Source organism: Tigriopus californicus, chromosome 4 (genome assembly GCF_007210705.1).
Source record: "Tigriopus californicus strain San Diego chromosome 4, Tcal_SD_v2.1, whole genome shotgun sequence".
In the NCBI taxonomy this organism is placed as follows: Eukaryota; Metazoa; Arthropoda; class Copepoda; order Harpacticoida; family Harpacticidae; genus Tigriopus; species Tigriopus californicus.
Window position 1 is genome coordinate 11,663,760 of NC_081443.1, and position 21,126 is coordinate 11,684,885.

At 43.1% G+C, this 21,126-nt stretch overlaps 2 protein-coding genes across 3 annotated transcripts; both read right to left on the reverse strand.

The window, feature by feature from the left end:
- Nucleotides 1-1,676: 1,676 nt before the first annotated feature.
- LOC131879370 (uncharacterized) lies at nt 1,677-10,384 on the reverse strand. 2 transcript variants are annotated; one of them, XM_059225672.1, is made up of 4 exons: nt 10,148-10,384; nt 5,005-5,614; nt 4,768-4,931; nt 1,677-4,701 (listed from the first exon to the last, which is right to left on the reverse strand). In XM_059225672.1, exons 2-4 carry the CDS (start codon nt 5,543-5,545, stop codon nt 2,422-2,424), a joined length of 2,985 nt encoding a protein of 994 aa, XP_059081655.1. In that variant the 5' UTR covers nt 5,546-5,614; nt 10,148-10,384; the 3' UTR covers nt 1,677-2,421. The 2 variants fall into 2 exon arrangements, with proteins under 2 accessions (XP_059081655.1, XP_059081656.1); XM_059225673.1 differs by lacking the exon at nt 10,148-10,384 and having other exon boundaries at nt 5,005-6,370.
- A 6,960-nt stretch (nt 10,385-17,344) lies between these two features.
- On the reverse strand, nt 17,345-20,381 carry LOC131879278 (phosphatidylinositol 5-phosphate 4-kinase type-2 alpha-like). Its single transcript, XM_059225550.1, has 3 exons — nt 19,608-20,381; nt 19,208-19,451; nt 17,345-19,118 (listed from the first exon to the last, which is right to left on the reverse strand). The coding sequence occupies exons 1-3, from the start codon at nt 19,866-19,868 to the stop codon at nt 18,382-18,384; spliced, it is 1,242 nt and encodes a 413-aa protein (XP_059081533.1). The 5' UTR covers nt 19,869-20,381; the 3' UTR covers nt 17,345-18,381.
- Nucleotides 20,382-21,126: the final 745 nt, after the last annotated feature.

Here is a 21,126-nt window from a genome sequence, read left to right on the forward strand (position 1 = left end):
CAGTATAAAAAATGTTAGTCTGACCTCCCTCAAAATGTAAACGATAACAAACGCTGGCTCTGAGAGGCAAAATAGGATAGGCTATGTACTATGTGTAAAAGGAAGCTTTTGCTATCAGATCCTTTTCACAAGAACAACTATCGCTAAAAAGAAAAGAAAAATACAGTTCAGTTTTGAGATTGCTTGATCTTGAACTTTTATTTCACATCATGTGCGATTCCTCTACCTAAATTAGTTTATTTGATGGTTAAATGTGACTTTCTGTAGATAATTTCTTGCGTCGTTGGTGATTATCCAAGCAAGAAGGCAATTGCAAGTAAAAAGAAAACATCGCATTTCCGTTTGTCATATTTATTCATTAAGGTTTATATTGTTCTTTGATCTGTTCGCAAATAGTTCGATCATGAGCATTTAAAACCGTTTGCAAATAAAAGAAAAATTCAACCAATGTCAAGTTTGATTTAATAATGAATGCGAATATTCAAGCGTTTATAAAAATATCCTAAAAAATCATATTATTAATGAGTTTAACTTCGGTTCGTGGTAATGAAGAATTCCTAAAACAGGCTTTTGGGAATTTGCCCACTTGCAAAAGGAGGCAGTGAACTGTAAATTGATAATTTACAACTTCTTTTTCATAAAAATTTGTGGAAAAGAGAGTATTATTTTTTATTTTTGGAATAATGACGGTGTCATATTTTTTTGATATGTTAAGCCATAATCCAGTTTGCCATAAGGTCATAGTATTTCTCAATTTTGTGCCAAATCTTTAGACCAAATCTATAATTATCAAAAACTTGTTTTCCTTGAAAGGCTTTAAAAGAAGATACCAAACAGCCTCGTTTTTCAAAAAGAAACACAAACAGTAAATACTGAGTGTTTTTGGGAATACCTGGTTCTACAACTAGTTATTCCACTCCCGTTATTGTAGCAAATAACGATGCAGAACCCGTGCTCAAGACGCTTAAAAAGTATCGCCTCGTTTTTCACATAACTTTGGCAATCTTGCAGCTTTATTGATTCATTTTTACATCTTTTCTACTTACGTTTCTTATAGCTTATAAGTCTCTATTGCAAGATTGAAAATCTCAACTACGCGATAAAAGTAGCTCAAAGCCAATTTTAATCATCATCAACACCGAAACTTCAATGACCTCTTCTGAGATCAATTGGGAGTTGTAAAAAAATGCTGATTCACTGTGGAATCTTGGTGCAGATTGCAAAAAGTCAGTTCTAGTCAAATGAAGAATGTTGTCTTTGTCCATCGAAAGAAAATATCTTTATAAGGATTCTTGGCGAGCGTTCATTTCGTTGCAGCTAAAATAGATAGCTCGATTTCTTTGATTTTCCCAGAGATGAAAGACAGGACGATTCCACTAATATTAATAGAAAAAATGCTAAGACCACAATTTTGTACGAAGCTCAAGATCTGACCGATGAATTGACCCCTACGTGGATGATAACAATGCGCTAAAAGAACATTTTTACTAACGCGGATGTGTATTTTATAGAGGTAATAAAGACTTTTCATATCTAATTGATTGCTTGCTGTTCAATTCAACTTCTTTCTTTTCATCTGTTGACCTCCCCTTACCAATGTTGGGTAGAGGCTATTTATAGCTAAAACAATTTTATTACCATTTTAATCCATTAGATAAAGAAAGAAAGACAAGGAATATGATGTAGCAGTAATTTTACAATTTTGTATTTTTAGAGCGCATAACTGATTTTTCACATATATGAGGATAAAAATGTAAAAATATATTTATATATATATATATATATATGCTGTCATTTTGTTCCAACAGGGATTGCGAAAATGAAAAGTTACCATTACCAAAGCACCCAAAACATAATTGTGGTACAAAATGGAGAACCAAAACCTTTTAGAAAAATAAATAAATATAAAAGAGTAAGATTGAAGACCATCCACGAGACTCTGCCATCTCAGAAGCCAAGTGAAAAAGTTACCCCGCAGTCAACAAGCGTTGGTCAAAGGTCAATTTCAGGAGTCAGGAGTTAATTTGTCAACAGAGAAAAAGGTTGCGAGAGCTTCGTTCAATGTTTACGTCTGGTCAGAGTAGTCTGGGTTGTCTTTGCCAAGCTTGTTTGGTCGTTTGCCAACGTGGCAAGGCGGGTAATTTTTTTACGCGGAGTCTAGAGAGAAGAAGGGGTCAAAGTGTCATGGCATGTCCCTCGTACCAATCACCCAGATCAAAAAGGTTGGTTATATACATCTGACGGAAGGTTTGTATGTATAACAGATCACAAAAATTAGGGTAATGTTTGTCTGCCATAGCTAACAAGTATCACAGCTAAGGAATTAGTACTTATAATGCAGAAGTAGCCAATGCAAAAGGGGGAAATTGAAGGGTGAGGGGAAATTGTAATTTTACGGCAATCAGTGAAAGCTTTCCATTCCTAAACTGTTCGAATGTTGTGTGGGTCTCGTAGGAGGTCATGTCTAACCATGTGACTGGATTCTGTCGTCAGTTTGTCTGAATCTATGGGTCTGGGAGAGTCGTTAGTGCTCATGTTGGGCATGGAGTAAGGTCTGGAGTAGTTTCTGGATGTGTTTGTCGTCAAAGAGGTCTCTTGTCGTCCGGCTGACAGCCAACTGGAATGTTTGAATGAATTTGGAGAAATCGCCGATGTATGGGCTCGCAAGTTCGAACTGAGAGGTTGCTGCAACGTGGCAATGGGGGGTAAAGTCCGATGGGTGGATATTGGTTCCTTGGCAGACAAATCAGTTGCATGAGAATGGTGCATAATATTATCAATCTGAGTATTTTCTGAGTGGTTTGTCGGCGGTGGGTCAGAACAGGTACGTTGCTTCTTCCAGGCCGAAATGGACCGGCCATTGGAAGATGATTGTGAAGGATAAGTGGCAGATGAGTTATCGGGCAGTGATATCTGCTGATTGAGCAAAGGGTTGCCTTCGGCTACCCTAAGAAGATAGACAGGTTGAGAGGAAGAAGAAGGCTGGCCTAATTCAGAGTGGCCAGAGTGGTCCAAGGAAGAAGAAGGCTGACCAGTACTGACGGTAATACTTAGAGCTGAAGGCTTAGTTGGGGATAAGTCCAGAGGTTGGCTACCTTGCTCGACCATTGGAGAGGCGCACGCATTGGAATTTTCTGGTGATGCTGGAAGGCTGGAAACATCATTTTGGTTTGCGTGCTCTTGGGAAGCTACTGTAACCATCAATGGGGTTGTCGTTGCAGTGATGGTAACACTTGGTTGTAGCGTCAAGTTCTGTGACGATGGTAGTTGTGCTGGCGGTGGAGTTGTGTTCGTCTTTGGTATGGTCACCACATTTTTCATGGCCAAGAAAATAGCTTCTGCCTCCCTCATTGATTGGTCTGGCTCCAACTTTCGACGGTGGATGCGCCATTGATGTTTTTGAAGGTGTGCCTTTTGTCGGAATCCGTAACCGCACTTGCAGCAACGGAAAGGGCGTTCCTTCTCTTCACACATTTGATGGGCCTTCAAAGCTGGCTTATGAGGAAACACCTGGCAACATCCAATACATTGAAGTGGATCTGCAATCATGTGCGTGGGTAGGGAAGTGTATTTGGCATTGCAGTTAGAGCACCTGAAGTTGTAAGGGTCGTGAACTGTGAAGACATTGCCACAGGATTTGCATTGACATTCAACCATTTCTTTTTCTCCCCGATGGGTTGCAGGTTCTTCATTGCTGTTTAAGGCTCCATTTTTAGTATATCTGGCCTCAGGACGGACTGAGTGACTTTCAGCAGCCCGTTGATTTAGCTCATCATCGGCATTACGTTGTTCTTCAACCTCCTTTTGGTACGCATGGGCCAATATCTTTTTCAATTTCATCGGTGCCTGTTGTTGGGGGACTTGAGATCCATTCTTCTCCTGATAACGTTCATCTGGATCATGAATGTTCAAAAGCTTGGAATTTGGTGATAAATCAGCTTGAGCCACAGTTGTGCCCAAATTCATGTTGCGGTGGTCAGCCGTGGAAGAATGATTATGATCAATTTGAGAAGGGGAAATGTGAGACTTGGAGAAAACGTCTCGGTCGCTTTGATGCTCCAACAACGCATCCGAGAGTGTGATGTGGTGTGCTGCAGTGGGGGTAGAAGGCACTCTTGTATTGGTATCGAATTTGGCATTCTTGAATTCTTCGTTCTGTATATCTATAGCAGACATTAATTTTGGCACAAGAGCGGAAAATCTATTGCCGGGAATCATTGGTAAGTTCAGGTGGGTTCTTCGTGGTGGAGATGGCGCCCTTCGATTGTCAATAGCTCTAGACGCGGATAGATCTTCAGGTTGGAATGATTCGGGAGACATCGGAGGGTTGGTCAAGGCTCTGGACTCTGGGCGCGTGTGGGTAAAGTTCAGGAATGAGCCAGAACTTGGTGGTGGAGGTGGTCCATTTAGGGAACGGGAATCTTGGTTGTATGAGTCCATGCTGTTAATCTTGATGCGATCCACAATTGAATTGTAGAGAATTCCTTCTGGCATTGCCAACGTTGGTTTTGGTGATATCGAGGGAGTTGGTGGGGCAATTGGGGGCGTCTCGCAAGGAGTCGCACCCAGAGGTCGATTTTTGAAGTGAACTACTCCATGTTGTCGCCACTGATGCTTTTGCATTGGCTCTTTTCTGTAGAATTTCTGATGACAAATGTTGCACTCAAATGGCCTATCGTTTCTGTGAGTTCTTTCATGAACCTAAAGAGATCATATGATGGTGTTTTAGAATGGCGGGCAGGAGGCAAACATCCCCTTAAAACTTACCCTTAAATTTCCTTTTTGAGTATATTGTTTTCCACAGATTTTGCAAGCAAAAGGTTTCTCTCCCGTGTGGGTGACAAGATGTCGTTTCATGGTTGTAACACAGACAAATCGCTTTCCACAAACACCGCAAACTGGCAGTATTTTTGAGGATCGTTTTCTCGTTCCTGAAGTTGTAAAATGTCAGCTTTTAAATTAGTTTGTTCTTTTGGCGTTCATATCATGACTCTGTCGACATACCTGATTCATTGGCTTCAAAAACGTAAGGTAGCATTTTCCCATCCTTAACAAAACCATTGCTGACTTCATTGTCTGAGGCCACGATGGTCTTGCCAGCCACAGACTTAATGTTGTTGTGGACAAGATGCGTTTGCTCAGAAGGAGGAGGATCATCCTGGTGATTCTGAGTGTTGTCAGGAACAACCTCTTGGTAAGGATAAGAATAAGGGGAAGGGCTGGAAATGTCTTCCTCCTCTCCCTCGTCTTCATCCTCGTCCTCATCGCGAATGGATTGATTGTGATAGTGGGATGGGGTGGGTGACGGATCTCGGGTCAGGGGAAGAGGGGTGTCGTCCGAAGAACTGACCGAATTAAGAGCTGAAGTCATTAGTTGAAGGGCGTTAGACAACCTCCCTGGACCATCGATGAAAAACCTGGCCGGGGAAGGTTGTCTTCGCTCGAGGCGGAGCATGGAGTTGGAGTTGGTGGAATCTCTCTCTTGGTCTCCCGAGGTGGGACCAGGTCGGCCGTCCAGATGGCCCCATGGGATGGCTGCACTCATGTTGGGCAGTCAGGAGCTCAAACCACGGAGGTCGAGGCGACCACGGCCAAGGAGGATTGTTGACTCCTCCTGGCGAAAGAGAGAGAAATGCGGGATTAGGCGTGAGATTCATAGGCCTCGGGTATCGTCCACCTCGGTACCCCATCCACCGCTGGAGATACCAATAGGGTTGTTGCCTTCTTGGCACATGTTTTAGACAAGTATGAGATTGAGTAATGGGTTCAAATGAGAGTGCTTGGAACTTGAGAGAGTGCAGGAATGTTTCTTTAAAGACCACGAGTGTCAATGTCGTCGGAGCTACCACCAAACACTATAACGTCTGAGCAACCCATGTTGATGATTTCAAAGTATACACTGAAGGTTGAGAACTGTTGAAGTATCGTGTATGTATCGAGAGTATGCGCTTCTTAGTATTGTAAGAATGCTCACTTCCCAGCAAAATGAAAGTATGGATTAGGAATGCAATGTGGCTTGTGATCGTGTTGAAGGGTTTTAAGTGACTAACTTTGCTTTTGAAAAGTGTTGCCTTCATGTACTAGTAGCCCAAGGAAACATGATGAGCTCTCTCAATGCCGCATGCCACGCAAAGCAAAGAAGGCAAGAAGAGCGAGAGAGCAACATTGTTGGAGAACTTCCAGTTTCCCGCGCTTCCTCCCCATAAAAGTCACTCCCCACTTGAACAAACTGCCTTCCCGGCCTGTCAGTTCAAACCGTTCAAACGAACACTCCCTTGAAGTCCAAGTCATGATTTTCCAAGACATTTGGGTCGAACACGCAGGCATGGAAATGGCGTGGCACCGTTTGCCCGGGAAATGAAAAACAAACCACATCAGACCTGACATCGGCCAAGTACCGGTGCAATCGCGATCCTTCTAGAAACGGGAAGTGACAGGAGATCAATCCACTTTAGGCGGGGAAAGAGAGAGAGAGACCGAGAGACCGAGAGACAAGACGAGGAAGGCAGAGGCTAACCGACTCAGGAGACCTGTTGCTTCNCCTGACATCGGCCAAGTACCGGTGCAATCGCGATCCTTCTAGAAACGGGAAGTGACAGGAGATCAATCCACTTTAGGCGGGGAAAGAGAGAGAGACCGAGAGACCGAGAGAAACGACGAGGAAGGCAGAGGCTAACCAACTCAGGAGACCTGTTGCTTCCAAGACATTGGAAGTGTGCAGATTTCTCTTCCATAGACCCGCCTTGGGCCTTTGACTTCCCCCAGTCTGCGACCAAAAATCCGTGCCGGACGCCTTAGATGGCCATAACCCGGGTGAGTGTACGGTAGAACGCAAAAGCAGAACGTTCTCCTACACTTTCTCAAGGGTCTGGGAAGGAGGGCAAGAGGAGGGAAATCTCGGATCGGTGCCGTTGAGGGCATTGACATCGCCCGGAGTCAACATGCCGGCAAATGCGCAACAGAAGAGTAGTTTACTCCGGATTAACTCTATACTTGACTTCTCTTATCCATGGAATAGTACATATGCCAACATTGCTGCCATTACTCCATTTTGACTTGATCACAGTAGATCAAGCCAGGTCCAAACATGGTCCCTTAAAAGACACCCTTTGAGAAAAAAAACAACTTTCAAATCTAACCTGTTTCTTTCGTGCCAGGAAAGAGCGTCTCTCCAAACGGTTCTTGGTTCCATGCCTCTTCTTCTCTCTTGACCTAAATAAGCCTTAGCGTTGAAAATGTGTCAACGTACTCATCATCCTCGCTCTCTTCTACCTGTTTTTTTCTACCTGTGCGTGTTCAAACACATGGAATCCTCTTTCACCACACCACAACACCCCGATCTTTCTCCAAAGGCATGCATTCCCAACCTTGTGGAATGTGGTCCGGGCAACCCCCGGCACTCACACATGTGTGCCCGCCAATCTAGCCAAAACAGACACCACACTCGGAATAGTGCATGTGTGTAAGTTTTCTCGGGATCCACTTGTCGGTACCGGCCGGCTTGGGAAAAAAAGATCCCAAGCAAAGATACTTGGAGCAAGTTCATTGAACTTGCTTCGGTACTTCTGGAGGAATTTTCGTGGAAGGAATGCTTGGGGCCGCCTCCATGAAGGCAACAAGTCAGAAGAGAAAGAGGAAAATAAGCACACGAGTTGCATGTTTGATGATTTGGTGATCCGGAGTCCGGACAGCCGGCGGCACAATGAACAATAGGAAGAGAGCAAAGTAAGAGGAGAAAGTGGGAAAATTGGGCATAAACATAACTCGAACTATAATTGCGCTCACCCCGCCCGGCGCCAAGTTTATTTCAATCCTCAAAATCAGGCCTTGGAGACAAAAAGGGAAAAGGGAAGAGTTCAGGGCATCCTCACTCGAAAGGTGTATGACCTCGGCTTGGCTTTAGTGAGCGAACTCCTGCTCTTAATTCCTTGCCCTCAGCAAAAAAGTGACGTGAAGTACACGCAATGCTGAACGTATTCAAGATCTTGATGACCTCAAAAAAACTTCAAGAACAGTTATCCCCGTCATGGAGGAACCATGAGCAACTTCTTTTCATTTGGAAAGTGCAGAATGAACTCTTCTTCAACCTCAACAACGTCATTGTTGTTGCTCCTCAAGCAACACCACAGGAGAATGAAGATGATCACCAACCACCACCACCACCACTGCTTGATCGGTGATCGTCCACTCTGTTGGTCGCTCTGAGCACAAAAGGCCTCTTTCAGAAAAGTGAAGTCACCTGAAGTGCTTGGAGAAATTATGTCAGCTTCCAAAACGGATCGATCCCCTACGACGCAGTTATTGTGACCGAAGAGGAGCAAAGAATAAATACCTGCTTGATTTGCCAGCGAATGCGGTGGGCTAGCAATCTATGCAAACGAGAAGAAGACTCTGGCCAAAGAAAGCCCGGTGCATTGTCGCCAAGGTCAGGGCTGGGCACAATATGGATTTTCAATCCTCATGTCAAGTCTAGATTAGCTCTCATTCAAGGTCAAAAAATGAGAACTGAATGTTTTCGTCGCCAGACCCCGGCTCCCTAAAATTGGTCCAGCTATCTGGACAGATCTTTTGAAACATGAAACAAGTTTTCCTTTTCAATGTCACGAAACTAAGACGACACCTAGAACATGGCAAAACAATTTTAGAGTCCCAAAAGGGATCATCTTCTGTCAATGTTAATCTCCGCCCGGAAAAAAGGGTTGTCATAATTAACACGGAGAGAAAGTCCGACTGAAGTAGCATACAAAAGAGCAAACACGCAGTGATATCTCAATTGCAGATCTGGAGCTCCACCAAGCAATGACTCTTTTCTAGGTCAGGGTGCTGCTAAGCCTAGAACATGGCAAAACAATTTTAGAGTCCCAAAAGGGATCATCTTCTGTCAATGCTAATCTCCGCCCGGAAAAAAGGGTTGTCATAATTAACACGGAGAGAAAGTCCGACTGAAGTAGCATACAAAAGAGCAAACACGCAGTGATATCTCAATTGCAGATCTGGAGCTCCACCAAGCAATGACTCTTTTCTAGGTCAGGGTGCTGCTAAGCCTGCATTTCCTGGCTCCCCTTGCACAATCCAGTCAATTTGCCTTTTAACATCTACACACTAGTCAGAGGATCCGTGCGAAAAGAAACCCAACCAACCGGACAACCAACCAACCGAGCATAAGCGGCCTCCCCGATGCGTTTGCTATTACCGATGAGCCCTTGGCAACATTGGGCAAATGCAACTGAACGGAAAATGCAAAGCAAGTCGTTGGAGACTCATTGGATAAAGAGAATGCGTCCTGGACCCAACCTAGTAGACTTTCCATTGGGTGGTTTCCGCCCATGGCCAAGAAAGAAATCGCAACTCTGGAGAACTTCTATCCTACCCTCTTTTGAAGGCTGCAAGCAAATGCGATTTGCCATTGGGAGCGACAATCGCGGTGATGATTACTTGAACAAGTGAAAAGAGAAATCTCGTGAAGCTCTCCGACTTTTGACAATTGAAACGGGATCGAAGCAATTGAACGCTTTCTCTTCATTTGCCACGGTCTTGGATGGATCTTTAAACATTCTCATTTCATATTAAAAAATACAAGACTCTTTAACTTTCAACCTGACTATGTTTGCACTTTAATGGCAGTAATATGGTAAAAAGTCTCAAAACTTCTGCTTGCCATTGAACCCTGCCACATGTTAATTTGAGTGCAAGGACTTGCCATAAAAGCAAAAACATTCTAAATTGGCACTTAAACAGTCCAATGAAGAACCTGAGATCTGTCATTGGGAGTGCGATCATTGACTGACTTGATCAAACGAACCTCTCAAGACTTTAAGAGTTCAAGCAAGCTTCTAAGAAGATCAAGAGGATATCAAGATATCATATTTTTTCGAAGTGTTGCAGATCAACCGCTTTCTTCAGTCTTGGAGATCAACCACATTCATCCAAGTGTCAAAAATTCTTTTCACCCTTAAACAGAGGCAAGAAACCTTTGTGACCTTGTCCTTCGCTATCAGGACCCTCACATTATCCTAAATTTGGCACGTACCTCAGCACGATATGTTTCATCCACCATGGTTATTGACCAGACACAAATAAGCATGAACACTCTCATCTGAACCACTTGTTTTAATGTTATGTGAAACAATTTAAGGAATAGGCTTACCTTTGAGGTGAACACCAACAGGTAAAGATGTCGTAGAGGAGGTCTGTGACCAGAATCCGCCCAAAGGTCGATGTTTTCTTGGAGCAAATCACTAATAAACCCTAAATATGTTCCTAGCAATAACCAGTGAAACCACAACTTGAGGAGACTCTTTCAAATAAAGTTGCTTGAGACTGTAACTTCTAGAGGCAGCACGAATGGAAGCAGGCGAGCTCCGCCACATGAAGGAAGAGTTTCCCCAACTTTACTACTTTCTCTCCGCCCTCCAGCCCAAAGGCCTGACAGCCACCTGCGGTCGGTTGCCTTTTCGTCAGGCCGAGAGCAGGTTGCAGGTTGCAGGTTGCAGGGTACTGGTTCCTGTGGACTTGATCACCTATGTTGGCAGCCTGGTTGATCTCCAATCCTCCATCTCTCTCCCTCTCTGGAAGCAAAGAGACAGTGAAACAGTACCCAGGCGATCTGGGACACCGATCTCTCTTAGTCCACATCATCTACATGTGTGTCGAGTCCATGAGCGGGGCTTGAAGGGATTCTCCTAGGATCGCCTGTCATTTTATGGATGCCTGCCTCATTGGAAGTGGGCTGGAAAGGCTAAGGCAGTCTCTACTTGTGCTCTTGAAGTTTCTCTTTTTCATACGCCTTGTTCACATGTCCTGGATTTAAAGCCGGGCAGACCCGAGGAGGCACACATCAGACCACAGAGTTAATAAATCCTAACCCAGGCCTCTCTGAAACGTTAATCCCCGTGGTTTGCTGGTTTGAACACAGATCTTCTTAGAGCATTATGCAATGTGGCTGGCAGGCACATATGCGCAGGAAAAGATGTTTCTTTTTTTGGACATCTGTGGTGGCAGGCATGTTCAGCCACGAAGGCAGGAAACTTGTTGCGCCAAACATAACAGTCTTGACGTTTGCTGCTATGATTGCCGTTTTCCTGACATCACTTTTTACTAATAGAGGTAATCGGGCACAATCCAAATTTATCTGGATCTCCGATATTCTTAGCTTGTAGCCAATCAATGAATTGTATTACACGCGTTGCCTCTTTTGTAATAGACAAGCCCATTTTTGGTCAAGTGACAGATTAGTTCAGTTTCCCTTCATCTCGTCACTTTAGGATTGTTGAATCCAAACCATTTGTTCATTTTTAGAACTTGAACTTGAGTTTAGCGTCATTCTGACCAATCGACTTGTCCATTTGGAGGGGATTTACGGACTCTTTGTCAAAATGACACTGACATAAAGAGGATTGGAGATTACGCCTTGAATGGGACTAAAACCTTCAATTCCTACGGGGCATTGTAAATGGGGATCAACCAGCAATAGTATTTGGGCAAAGACATGTTTCTTATTCTTTTGTGGCAAGCTTTGAAATTGAATTTAACAAATGATTTAAAACGAATTTTCATTTCTTATGGTATAGATGACTGATAGATCTTTAAATGTTGTCTATGTGTGAGAAAAAACCAAGTACATTTTTCCATTAAGCTTCTAATATTTGAAATCCAACGTTGCTTATTCTGCGTCCTACTGAGCTTCGCCACCTCTTTCGCATTTGGTTTGGCCACTCCCAATGATACGTTTATAGTGTCGATTAAACGCTGAAATTTTTTGATTCGAGCACATTTTTTTGCATTTAGAGTAGGGTTGCTTTTAGTTTATGGGGGGCATCGATTTAAATTCATTTTGGATCATAATGTTTCAATAGTCTTCCAAACACTTGTAATAGATGCGAGTATTCGAAATAAAGATATTCACGAATGGCCATGAAACCTTGCTTTGAATGAGTTGACAATCGGGCATTACTTGGTTGCTACCGGAAGTTCATTTCGCAAGTGAAGAAGTTTACAAAAATATAACAAATCCATTGGACATTGTATTAGAACACACTGCTAAACTGTTATCAAAAAGTCATTACTCATCCTTGAGTTGATGTCGGCCATGGACCCAGAAATAAGCATAAGTTGTCCAATCCTTGTCAACACAGGTTCAGACCAAGGTTCAGTAACATACTCCCCTACCTACACCCAAAGCCATAAACAAGTTGTTTCTAATGGCAAGGGCTTTCTATTTCACATTCTCGTCCACCGCAAACGTTCCTTCATAGTTTTACGCAGACCAAACCTCTGAGATCACCTTGCATTGTGCAACAAAAAGAGAAATTTTCGTCTTTCTCAGAAACAAACTAGCAATGCAGTACAATCCGTAATGTACACATGCAATCAGACGTGGTCGTTGTTATTCGCAACCGTGGAAGCTGAATCCGAAGAATACTAAGTTGAATTAAACTTGACCTCCAACCAGTCTCAACCAGAAAGAGAAATCTTCCCCGACTACCTCCCCAGACGTATTTGGTTGTTGGCATTGATCAGGCCTCTCCGAGGTTCTTGGAGCGCGTATTTGATTCATTCCCAAGAAAGTCCTGATGATTCACCTGGAAAAAACGTTTTCGGAGGATAAGGGATCGTGGCCTATTTTTCGGTCAAGCAACACCAAGAATCGATCTCTCTCCCTCTGTCCAACATGAGGCAACATGCCTGGCTAAACAACAGGGCGATGAAAATTCCTTTGGTACCCTTTGTATCAGAGGCAATCTTGAATGGAGTGTAGGAGGTCATTTCATAATTTGTTTCGTCCTTTTCCCGTTTTGATTGTTGAGTTTATGACATTGGAAACAGGAAAGAAGTTGCCAGAAATTTCATCGGACCATGAAGAATGATCAGTATTATCATGCCAAGCAAGAATAACTGTCCGTGTTTATTATAAATAGCTTGGTCAAAAATAAGGTAGTTTTGGTTAAAAGCTGTGACAATTTTCGTACACAAATGTACAAGGTCAAAAAAACAATCTGGTGAAAATGATTTCGATTTGCTTTGTACCTTGAATAAACGTCGTAGATTCGATGCCAAGAAAAACATTGCGTAGATAAAGATACCATTGGTTTCACCAAGAGCGTCTGTTGTGAGTTTGTTGTTGAAGCTTTCACTTCTGAACTCCCAACAAGTTCGTATTGTGGAGGGAAGTGCGTGATAGGCATTGAGAAACGGTTCTGGTTAGGCAACATTTCTGGCTTCAAAGCCCAAAAATAAAGCCAAGCGTGTTTTCTGAACTTGTCACCTGAGCCTAAGTTAAAGCCATGGATGGTCATCAATTACGCTCAAGAATGTTTGGAGAGCTTTTGTGGCCACTAAATAAAGATTACCTAACCGTTGCTACACAAAATAACGATGCTCCCTGCAAATTCGCTTGGATCACAAAAAAGTGACACCAGAGTACGGGAATGCCGAATGCGTCATGAATTATCGTGTGGACAAAAGAAAGTCAGTAAAACGAGTCATTATATTCCATCGTTCTTTACGAGATTTCCAAGTAATTCTGCTCGTTTCAAGGGTCGTTCGACTCTCATGAATGGATTGAAGGAAACCCCGTGTTCGTACATTTCTTAGAGTTCATTGAACTCACCAAAGGAAATTCCAACCCCCTTGGCACCAGTTCGACGCTCTATTTCACATGACTCACTTGTCACGTGAGGAGTCAACCAGGGATGAACCGGGGTTGGTCGTTGATCGTTGGTTTGGCCCAAGCAACTACCAATGCCCTCCCTATTCCCATTCTCCTAACCGGTTCCTTGATCCGTTAGGAAAGAGTATTGGCATTTCTTGTCAACCCCTGGCCTGAAATGAGGGTAAGAGGCTTTGCCTTGAAAAGACTCGTTCATCTTGAATCCCCGATTCTTTCTCAGAAAATAAAGAAAAATAAAGTGTTGAATAATACGCTAGGAAGCAACTTTCTAATTTCTGACAGAAGCATCGGGTGCTTGCCAAAGGTGCTAGAGCTTGGTTCGCCATGGCCACACCATGTCTTCTGTTCGTAGTCGTACTCGAGTACGAACGATACACTCATCATGAACGTGGCGAGCGTCGTTGTCGGATGGAGTCCTCCAAGGCACCATTATTGCACCAACTGTACTAGTACGTACACTCGGTACATGTGGCAAATGTTTCTATATACATAACGGCTCCTTTTGCCCGAATACACTTGCAATGAAGATTTCGAGCCTTTTTTACATTACTGCATGTATTAAAAACGCTTGATCATTGAAATAAGGTTAATTTCTTACAAAGCTCTTGAAATTCAAAAAGTAAAACCTAGTTTTGACAGGAACTTTTCATTTATTGATCCAAGGGAGCAACGTTTTTGAGTGTTTCTAATCACAAGGTACATCTTTAAAACCGTTTATCATTTTTTTTTTGCAATTTTATATGTGGATCCAGGGGAGCAACGTTTTTGAGTGTTTCTAATCACAAGGTACATCTTTAAAACCGTTTATCATTTTTCTTTTTGCAATTTTATATGGTGGCGAAATGTCCGATCTTAATTAGATATGCAATTTCTACACCCTGAAAGCAATTCTTGTTCGCTTTTGGTTTCTGGTTATCATAATTAGCGATTTGATCATCAAAACTTCCGTTTCAAATGTAACACAAACTATCAATCATAAAACCATGACAAAAATCTCTCTTTTCCAAAGGCAAAAGTTGATTCCAAAAGTCATTGAGCTAAAGTGATGATGCACTTGCTCCAACCCTCGATAAGGAAAACGCACCAATCCTAAGTTTTTTGGGTGGACAACTGGACCTCTCAGGCAAAATCAGCCTCTCATAGGCCCTGAAAACAGCTTGGAAGAAGCAAGCTTGCTCAGATTTGGCTCCAGTCCGTGTGTGCCTGGCACTTCAAATTCATGATCACCATGAACAGCCGCCTGGTGGGGTTCGTCGTCTCTGGATTGGCTGAAAGGAAACTTGACAAGGACGCAAATGGCGCAAGTTCGATGCCCGCAAACGGGATCTCCGTCCATGAAAGTGGCGAGCGAGATTCTTCTTCCTTGCCTCAATTGGTGGAAGACCAGGAAGAGTCGGAATGGACAGAATGGTGATGATGATTTAGAATCAGAAGAAACTTTTGTTGAGTGAAATTAGGCCAAGTCGTCATCAGGTTTGCTTCATGCTCGCTCCAGCCAGCCATTGTGCACCAGTACGGCAGAGTACATACAATACAATATAGATTGGTACGAATACACTCTAGCTGGTGACTAGTTGGCGTTATCTAATATGTTTGATAACGATGTATTTTGCCCCAAAAGGCTGACAGAAAGAGAGCGACTATCCTCCCTTACATGCTTACCAGCAATTCTTGTCGGTTATTGAAATTTGACATTACATGTCTTGATTATTTATGAGCATGCCTCTGTTTATCTTTTTGATGATGCCAGTGAGGCAAAAAGTTTGACATTTTTTATATGATTCAAGTTTTCAGAGATCCTTGGCCAAAAACTTGAAAATAATCTTGACACAATGATGCTTACTTATTATGTGAAGCGAGAGCGAAGGAAAATCAAATTTAGCGCCCTGATTTTGGACTTTGTTGTGGTGTTCTGTAGAGAAAGAGCAAGGATCAATATTATGACCAACTTGCACTGCGAGCTAACTAAATTGTCATTAATCAGAAGAGTTGTTTAAATGCATTGAAAAAAAATGTTATTATTGGTGCTACTTCGACACCGTATTGCTATAAGGCTCAATACCCAAATGCTGTTGGCTGGAAGAAGCCTACATTTTGAAAGGAAAATGACAAATCTTATCCAAAAACATGGTTGAGGTTGATCAAGACGCTTGTTTATAATTTGATTCGATTAAATCACGTCAACTGTTCGTTTTTTGTGGTTGTTTGAACCACTTCATATTTCCTATTGCTGAGATGTACTAGAGGCATGTCTTGGTGCAACATGTTGGATCCACAATGCCAATTGACATTTTAGAACACAGTTTCCTTTTTGAAGCTGAACCAGTCATGGCTTTATTTTGTTTACGGGGAAGCCATTCTTGTTTTAAAATTGTGCCCAGATAGCAATTTGTTTAGACCGTTTGTTTTGAAGAATGAGATGAAGCTTGGTCAGTTTCAATGAATGGTTCCATTACTCTCCAGACCATAATTCAAGAAGGAATTTTAGGAGTTTTGTGCCCAAACCAGAACACTTTGGATATTGATGTGATGGAACAAACATGAAATGAACTTTTTTCGTCCATATTGCCTGGGCTCTATCACAATCCATTTCTGGCAAAATACAAGCAATATTTCATTTCACTGATTTTGAAGGATAAATTCTGTTCTTACAGAACTCATGGCTACCTTTTGCCATAAATTTAAAAGCTTTGCGTAAGTTGAAGAACACAAGTTGGCTTTACTGATCGTTTGTGATATGAATCAATAGAAAACGGTTTTTTTACATTGATTTGACATCAGTCCTGGAAGAGCAGATATTTTTTATAAAAAGTGATTTTTTTAAAATAATTTTGCTGTTTTAGAAAACAAAACAGTACGTTTACTTTTTTGAAATATTATGTTGTATTTCTATGTAGTATTTCAGTGGCAATTTATGGAAGATGTTACACATCAGCTGACTCTGTGCAACATTTCTCGTTATTTCATGGCCAATTAAGCAAAGAAATATTGGTTTGTTTTTTCAATAAAAGCGCAGCATAAGAGAGACCAAACATCTTAAATTCTTTGTTATCTTTTTCAACATGTTTATATTTTTCCCACATTGCAAATAATATTTTACCCCAGAGGACCAAATATTTTCTCGACCCCTGGACCTCGCCAAAAGATTCGGTGAGTTGCCATTCTCAGTTCATGGGTTAATGTCCAGTCTTGATTTCTATTACTTTCTTTTAATATAAGGCATGATAAAAGTGAGGATGACTGAAGGAAAAATAACAAACTTTACACTTTAGCAAAAGGTACGGGGTTCTTTTACTAAAGGACGAGACAAGACGTGGGAGATAAACTTCAATAGATTGAGAAGCAAAACGTTCCAAGAAGTGTTCCTCAAGCAATTGCATTTTCTTCTAGACCATGTCCTTTTTAAACCCGGCATTTGATATGAATTACTTCTTTGAAGTATAAGCACTTTGCTTTAAAACAAAAGTTACTCTTGAAATAAAATCTCTCAAGACAACAAGATGAAATGCAAACAAACATCAGTTATTGTCTGTCTTTACAGAAATGGGATGGACCGAGCCTTGTTGCAATTTTATCTCACTTGCCAAGCAACATTGGGTCATGCTCAGTTTTAGGTGATAGCTTTGTCGATACCAAAATACCCTTACTCAAGTAGAATAAGATGTAGTCGAGTAATGAAGGTGCTTCTCAGAATTATTTAATTCATTTAATCTATGTTACACGTAATAGTAGGGTAAATTGCAAATACAAACACAACATAACACGGTTCCATAATTTGACATCTCCGTAACTGATGACTGGTTGGGCGAATATCATACGGGTTAACTGAGGGTAGAATTATTGACAGGGAAGCGGGTGTTTCGGAAGAAAGCAAAATTATTGAAGAGGGAGGGCACAAATTCAAGAGGTAATGCCGATCGATGCCATTCTACTCTCACGGGTCCTCTGACCCGTGCTTATTCCGCCTACCTGGTGGTGCAAGTGGAACAGCAAAGGTCAATTTTCGACTACACTGTTTTAGAGGCTCCCCAAAATATTCTGGATTTGGCGTTTGTTTTTTATCATTTTCGTTTTGCACTGACGGATGCATGGATTTTGATTGCGGGAATTATCGAGAATTTGGCTTTTAAAACTTCGAACAACAAAGAGCAATTGCGGCAGTTTTCAGGGGGATTTCATGTTCACCAGCTTCTCCAGTGTTGCTAATCCCCAACAAGTCTGTTTTAAGGGTCGACTGGAAGGAATTCGAGGGGCAGAGAGGGCCGGGGCCGGGGTCTAATGGTCAAGCAAAGGAACGTCCGCCCTCGAGATTTGCTGTGGGCGTTTCAATGGCAAGCTGGAACCGCTTGGAACTGCCCCAAACGGGGCACTGGATTGAAGCGTTATTTATTATTGTAGTAGATACACAAACCCTTTCAATATTAATTGATTGAATGTTTGGTGATTAGATGAATGATTAATTGGGGCTTTGAGAGTGTTTCCCACAAAAGTATCGGTTTTGGTCAAGATGAATATGGAGTGCGTGGCCGAAGAGTTTATTCATAGGGCAAAGCGGGATTCTGAAAGGAAGTAAGGACAACGAGCAAGACAGGGAAGAATATCAAGAGTGCCAGAGTGCCAGGTCGACCCCCCACCCAACCACCGACCTTCTTCCCCGACTTGCTTGACCCAAAGAGGGCAGGTAAGCCTCGGTTTTCATTTTGTTAGTTCCACTACTCGATGGCCTTGCTGATGAACTCCAGGAATCGGGACGAGTATTGGTCGGGCTCGGCAGTGGAGATGCCGTCCACCCCGGCGCCATATTTGACGGTCTTGGCCACTTTGGCCGCCTGTTTCTTCACGCCATAGTGAGTGAGGACGTCGACTAGGGCCAGGAAGTAGATCTCCCGACTTTGCGAGGTGGAGCGCGATGGAATGGCGTAGATGTCCTTTTCCGGGTCGATGCGGCTGGCTCCGTTGACTGACTGGCTGCGGGAAGGCGCTTGTGGCGAGTCGGGCGGGGTGAGGGCCACGCCCGAGCCGCCCGAGTCGTACTCTTCGTCGCCCACTTCCTCGTCCACGCCATCCAGATCAACGGTGCCCCGCTCGGCGGCCTCGCGTTCGGCCTCTTCGCAATCATGGACGCCGAGGAGGAGCGAGTAGTCCATGATATGGAGCTTGGCCAGGAACTCCACGTCCGCCGCCAGGGTCTCCATGAGTTTCTGTTTGGCCTCGTCGCCGATGTGGATCTTGACACCGTCGTTGATGAAGTCGTTGTCCTTGAAGGTGGGGTTATCTTTCTCGCGCTCCTTCTGCGAAGCCTCGCGGTCGATGGTGGAGCCCTTGAGGTCGTACTTCTTGTGGATGTTGAGATGGCTGGAGAAGATGTTCCGCATGACCACCATGTAGCATTCATTGTTGTCCACCGTGATCCGATACATTCCCAAGTACTGTGGCAAGAGGGTTTTTCCTGCAAAAAGCAAACAACAAAGAAAGGCCAATAAAGGCCGAGACGAATCACCGCAGGCAGTGGAACAGGCCCGGTCATCCGGCTCTTACCGTGTCGCTCGACGATGAAAGGGTGGTATTGCTTGAGCAAGGAGTGCATTTGTTCCACCTCCTCGGATGTCAGGGTTTTGATCACAAATAATTTGTCGTGAGAGGCATAGAATTTGGCTCCGGATCGTCCCGGCGAGTCCATGGGTTTAGGACTGTCTTTGGTCATCGAGCGTAAGTAATCTTGATCGTCGATCCCAAATCGTTCACGGAGATTCCGAAACACCAAAGGACAATAATCCTTGACCTGTCAATCAAAAACCCCGTATCCTGAGAGTGTCATAATCAATACATAGCCTACTACATGGGCCTTGCATGATTTTTGGCTTTTGGCTTTTGGCTCAAACCTTCAAACCTTCAAGGCATCATATCCACTGTTCAGCCTAAAAGGACGGCCCCTTACCTTGAAGTGTGAGGGCAGATTCTCTTTGTTGAAGGCCTGGTTGTCCACTTTGACCTTGGAGAAAGCGCGGAAGTCGTCGGGCATGAGCATGACCGGAATGGACACGTGTTCCAATTCCTTGACCGTGTGATTGATGCCCCACATGAACACGGATAGCAAAGGCTCGGAAGATCTGTACAGTTTGCGCTTGGGATGCTTGACCTTAAACCGTTTGGTTTTGGTCTTCGTGCCGTCGGTTGAGATGATACCCGCCCCCGACATTTCTAACCACGGATCACGCCCACCGGAGCCTCTAGGCCAATCTACCACACACTGGATGGTACACTGGAACACACTCAATGGAACGTAGAAGAAACCCGTTCCAACAGATATGATGATGTGGGTCTACCACCAATCTCAAACCATGATCCACTCCCTGGATGATCAAGGATGGAAACACTGCTGCCAGACAATCTTCAAAGAAGAGGACGACGGCCTTTTCAGCCTTAAAGGTTGCTCAACTTCCTAACTGCCCACAGCTGGATGCTAGTGGGTAACAACTACACACACACACACACACAAGGGAACAAGGGACCAAGGGGGAACACCAAAAGAGCTCCAAGAGACAGAGAGGCACCCACACACCCTACACACCCACTGTCAAAAGAGAGAGAGAGAGGGAGAGGAAGACGTAGGAAGACCACAAAGGGAGAAAGGACGTGATAAGGATCAACTTGGACTTGGCGACTTGAAGCCTTGGAAAAGGAGAAGAAGGAGGTGAATCAGGTGGTGTCCTCTCAAATGATGGAAAAGGGCCTAGCAAGGGCATATTCATGGGTCAGACGAAGGTGGAACATTCGATTTGATGAGGCAGATTACTTGTTTTAAAGTTAGTAGCACAATCATTTGAGTGCTTTGGGATAAAGGAAGAAATGGAACAATGACGAGGGCATCAATGCAGAGTACAGTTCTGGTGAGACTTGACACATACTTATTAGGGAATATCACGCACAAAGGCAATAGAAAATCACTTACTTGATTCTCTGCATCAATTTTAAAGATAAGTTCGATTTAAAAAAAAAAAAACGTTGCTCCTTGTACGTTTCATTTATTAAGAAGCTCATTTGAACGTAGCAAAATTAAGGCCTGCACATTGAAATCAAAAGATGGAAAATAGAGCGAATTTAGCATAATGTCAGTGCAATTTCAGAAGCTCAGATCTTCATTGTTACTTGAATTACTCCTGTTTTGCTCTATGATAAACCATTCAATGTCCTTTCTATGCAGGGGATTGGTTTACTGGTTGCAATTGAACTCCATCTTGTGGATCTCATTTCTAACCTTTGACTGCTATCTTTGGGTCATCATACACCCATTTAGAAATCGCCATATGTTTTGAATGCATCAAATATCAGACGTCAAACCTTTCAGCTTAAAACTGATCCGCACCCCCATGGACAAATGTTTCAAATCTGACCAAATTTAGTCCCACTTTGGCAGCACTGCTTTTTTCTCTAACTTTGAAAGCGCACTGAACAGT